Below are 4,808 nucleotides of genomic sequence, written 5' to 3' on the forward strand. Positions count from 1 at the left end.
ATCTTGTGTTTTAGGAAATTCATATATACTGTAAACAAATTAAAGTGCAGAGATGTGTGCAGCACAAATTTAATTTTGACCAACAGTGAACATTTCTTATGTTATGTTTCAAACTTTAAATTCTGGTGCTTCAATACATTTTTACTAAAGTGTGCCTATTAAAATGATCATAAAAAAAAGAATAATTCTTTAAGGACAGTATTGAATCTGTTGAAGCCAGAAAGCACCTGCCAGCTTGCGTACGCCCCCTTGCGTTGAGCCAGAGTACTGTCTGCCTCACCTGCTGACTTCTCTGCACTTTATTGTGCGATCAGTAGGAATAGTTCTCTCACACATGCATAAAAGACATTACATGGAAGTCATGGTGTATAACGACTATTTCTGTAAAGTTTATATTAGCGATATGCTGAGGAACACAAACTGGCACACGTCATGAAACCCAGTTTGCATTGGATCATGCAGTCAGACGTGAGGCACCATTCGCCCCTGCCTCACCCGGGGTTTCTGCCCTGGATTTGAAAAACTCAAATTCGGCAATTTTTACTCAATAAAATGGCAGAAATGTGTCATACTCCAAATGCATTTTAACACATATCAGAGGAAAATATTAATATTTACTCATGTACACGTTCTTTTTTCTTTTATTTTGACGTCACTGCAGTCTGGGGAATAATATACCAAAAGTATCACTCATTAGTCTACAATGTAGACTCTACATGTTGGAAACACACATGTTTACAGTTGGCACTAGGCTAGCACTAAGTTAGCAGATAACGCTTGTGCAGTTTTGCATTTTGAACATGTCTGCAAGCCACGTTGACTCTCAAGCGCAACATTTATACAATTTTAATATAAAAGCTTACTATTTTTTATTCACCCTTTCATTATATTTTAATTAAATGATTTTTAAAGAATATGCTTAAAAATGTTTGATTTTAGATTACAGGGTGCAGAATGATTTTGGAAATAAAAAACAAAGACAAAGAATAACAATATAAATATATGTCAAAGGAGATAACAAAAGTTAACTGCACTGTATTTCCTCCATTATTAAAAATATACAAAATATGTACTAGTGTTCCATTATGATAAATGCATGCAGTAGGTGTCCCTATGTACATATAATCACATTCTTCTGCACCAATAAATATGCTATATTAAACTATAAACTATATTAAAGACTAATGAAATGTTGTCGACAGCATTGCTCATTATTTTTCCTTCACAAGTAAAGATTTTTCCGGAGAGTGTGTTTCAGATCAATGTGGTACGTTGCTCCAGGATTCCTATTGTTGTGTTCATAGATGACGCCATTCACTTCTGTATGGAGATCAGTGATGTGTTTATTCCTGCAAAAACAGTTCACATTTTAGTTTTTGGCTTCCTCAGTTGTTGGAAACTCCTAAGATTGAATTTCTAGGTAAACATGCTGGTACCATACCTTCTTTGACCTTTGAGCAGGGCATCAGTTAGAGCCTTCAGATAAGCAGAAAAATGGGGTCCTTCCTCTAGCTGATGTTCATCCGTCCAGCAGTGACTCCAGAAAACATCTGCATTCTCAGGGATAGAATCAACTGTGGTGTGTCCATTAAACCCATCTGTCTCCAGATCCTCGTCCTGGTGCTCTCTCCAGTTGTGTGGTTGACATTCTGCAACGTTGTACCTCTGAATGAAGAGGAGTTTGGGTTTGCCAGCCAGTGCTGGGCATCCCTTAGCAGTAAACTGTTGACTGACACTGTCCACAGGCAGGCCCGTGATGCATGAATCAGTGCCCAGGAGGTGATTTGAGGTACCACGACTGATGATGCAACAGACGAAGGCGTCACCCTCCGTGTACTGTCTCTGTCTGATTGTCTCTTTGATAGCTGGGAGAATTTGGTCCCCCCCCAGCCACTTGTGGACGACTACGCGGAATTGAAGAGCCTTAAAAGTCTGTTCCAACAAATCTGAATGAGGAAGGAAGGTATTTGTATATTTATTACAGTAAAGGGACAGAATATTTGTTCCCCCAAGTCTGATAGCACAAAGTTTCTCACCTCCATCGTTACCCACGCAGTCTATGATGAGACACCCTCCTCTGGGGTTACTGGTGAACCTGTAGGACTCCAGCTGATTCTGGCAGAGGGATGGGAAAACACAACAGGTTCTGTAAGGCTCTAATTACACCCAGCCCAGACATATAAAACACTGTACTAGCAACCAGTATAAATCTCACCTGAAAGCTCTGATCTCTGGATGAAGAGATTGGTATGTTTTCTGCAACTGATGAAGAGCAAAATGGTGTAAGAAGTGGCCCAAAGGTCTTGTAAAATAGGATATAATACTTGGATTTATATATTGCTGCCAAATATACATTTGAAGTTGCCGTTCTTGGCCCTGCAGAGGGGCTGCTCTTGTCCTATCGCCTGGTGTTGGCTGCTGGCGCCAAAGAATGGACTCTGTAGATTTCATAAAATAAAAAAAACAGCATTCGTTTTATGAAATAGTAAATGAGTTTACTAAATACAAACATGTTCAATGAATTTTCTAAATGCAAACATGTTCAATGAATTTTCTAAATGCAAACATGTGCATGCTTACAGGAGTTCTTGATCTTTGCTGCTGAGAGTTTTGCTCCAATGTTGCAGCTGATGGGGTGAAGAAGGACACATTACACATGGAATCCATCAATTCTCGATGATTCTACGTGTGTCTGAGTGGATTGCAGGTGTGTGGAGAGCATGCAAAATCACAGAAAGAGCCAGACTCTGGTGCATTTTTGATAATCACAGCACTACAAGCCCACGTGCATGCAAAAAAAAAGTACCGGTATATGTTGTTAGTTCAGCTTTTTTATATACACTGCTTGTTCTCAGATGTCAAGGAAATTACTGTTCCTTATTTAGTAACTGCATTTAAATCAAATTATTTTTAAAATGATGGCGACTGCTGATTAAAAAGGGGTTTTCCAAATCATGTTTCACTTTCTTTTCTTTGATCTCGTCCAACATCATGTGAATGGGTGACTTTCTGGGTCATTTTCTGTTCCTTTAAAACCTTTCATCTACGTCAATAGTTCATGCATGAGTTGTCCTGTGGTTTCAAAAAGTAATTCTAGTAGCTGACTGGAAAGCTTTGTTCCTACCTGATTTCTTGTAGGCAGATACTTTTCTGGTCAGATCGAGTCTGCCGATGCCCACTAAACACTCCTCCACAAGGTCAACGCTGTGGGACGAAACCTTGTCCAGCTTCTCCAGCTCAATGACCACGTCCAGGAAACTCTGTCATGAGTTGACTGTGAGGTTTGCGATGAAACAGCGACTCATCCACATTCCTGTATTGACTCACCTTGGACTTTTCGAGCTTTTCACGCGGTAAGACTTGACTTAACAAAAACTTCAGACTGTTCAGGTCGTCACTGGCCAAATCCTCGCTTATGTTAGCCATCAACACCCTGAAGTGAAACAATAAAACGAAGAGATTAAATGACTCCGCTGTAAAAGAAACTGATAAGGGTTTTACAACAGGTCTTACCGGAATTTCGGCACAAAATGCCTGCTCGACAAAGTCCTCTCCACCTCATCTCTGGTAGTTTTACACACCTTCCTCAAAATGTCGAAGCGTCTCAGTCGCACCATCAATTCCCCCAGCAACAGCTGACCGGTGTCATCGTGCAGAACTTTATGTCCCAGGAGTTCCTTCAAGGATTCCGTGCTGTGTTCCGTCTCAAAACTGCCACACAGATACAGGAGTTTTGTTCGCTCGCTGCTGTTGAGTTCCTCAACGACCTGGTTGATCGTCTGTAGCTGATCCATGTCCGTGTAAGCGACTGATCCGGAGTTGGTTCGTCTGGCAGCTCAGCGACGCAACAAAAAGAGGATCGGCGACGATTGGAATCCCCTGAACCCCTCCAAATTTGGATATTAGGTCATTTTTCGCTTAAAGTTTCCAGTGCGTAATGGCGCGCTCTAAGAGGAAGCGTAGTTAGATCGAGAGAAACCGAAAGAAAAACCTTAAGCACTTCTGCTATGACAGACATCCATCCCAAAGTATAAAGTAGTTTTATTTGAATGCACAACATTTTGCATTTAATTTTATTTCTAGCTGAATGTTGTTATTTCTAGCTGGTTGTTTAATGTTGTTATTTCTAGCTGATTGTTTAATTTGTTTTTGAGAGGGGGGAAGCGTTTAGTAAGTCAACGTTGGTTGACAAACGAGTAATTATTAATTATCCATATGTTATTCCAGTTGACTTAATTGTCACCTTGATCTTAATCTTGACGCCAGTATTTTAATACATAGTATATGGTTAATTAACCATAGAGTGGACTTTGGATTAAGTTACGTATATTTTCTTTCATCAACATAAAAGCAGAGGGCAGGACCTCAGATATTTTTGATGTTCTAAAAAAAATGTTTTTAATATTTGAATTGATGACTAGTTTTGAACACGTAGTCAAAAGACAACCAGGGGATTTACTGTGAAATTTACGGGCATTTCCTCACACTAGCGTGAGTAATCATTGAGAGTACAACTATTGGCTATCGATAATGTTGGCTATTATCCATATCTTCAAAATGTTTTAAGTCTGCGTAAAGTCTACATGAAGTGACAAAAGTAATTGAATACATACGTAAATAATTCAGTGAATTACTCATTTAAAATTGCCATTAAATACATAAATGTGTGATTAAAAGTGTCAGCAATTATAAATACATGCTCATATTATTCCACTGACGCTTCCTGATGATGTGGCGTACGTGGTATGTTCAGGACCACTGAACTAAATTTTCCGGTGGTCCTGAATGCATCGCTACTGCCCTCCCTG

The 4,808-nt window shown here is 39.5% G+C and overlaps 1 protein-coding gene across 1 annotated transcript; it reads right to left on the reverse strand.

The window, feature by feature from the left end:
* Nucleotides 1–53: 53 nt before the first annotated feature.
* On the reverse strand, nt 54–4,023 carry LOC130522887 (CASP8 and FADD-like apoptosis regulator). Its single transcript, XM_057027738.1, has 9 exons — nt 3,514–4,023; nt 3,328–3,433; nt 3,125–3,260; nt 2,581–2,627; nt 2,354–2,438; nt 2,216–2,262; nt 2,037–2,115; nt 1,442–1,946; nt 54–1,349 (listed from the first exon to the last, which is right to left on the reverse strand). Exons 1-9 carry the CDS (start codon nt 3,792–3,794, stop codon nt 1,223–1,225), a joined length of 1,413 nt encoding a protein of 470 aa, XP_056883718.1. The 5' UTR covers nt 3,795–4,023; the 3' UTR covers nt 54–1,222.
* Nucleotides 4,024–4,808: the final 785 nt, after the last annotated feature.

The sequence above is a fragment of the Takifugu flavidus genome, chromosome 1 (genome assembly GCF_003711565.1).
Source record: "Takifugu flavidus isolate HTHZ2018 chromosome 1, ASM371156v2, whole genome shotgun sequence".
Classification (NCBI taxonomy): Eukaryota; Metazoa; Chordata; class Actinopteri; order Tetraodontiformes; family Tetraodontidae; genus Takifugu; species Takifugu flavidus.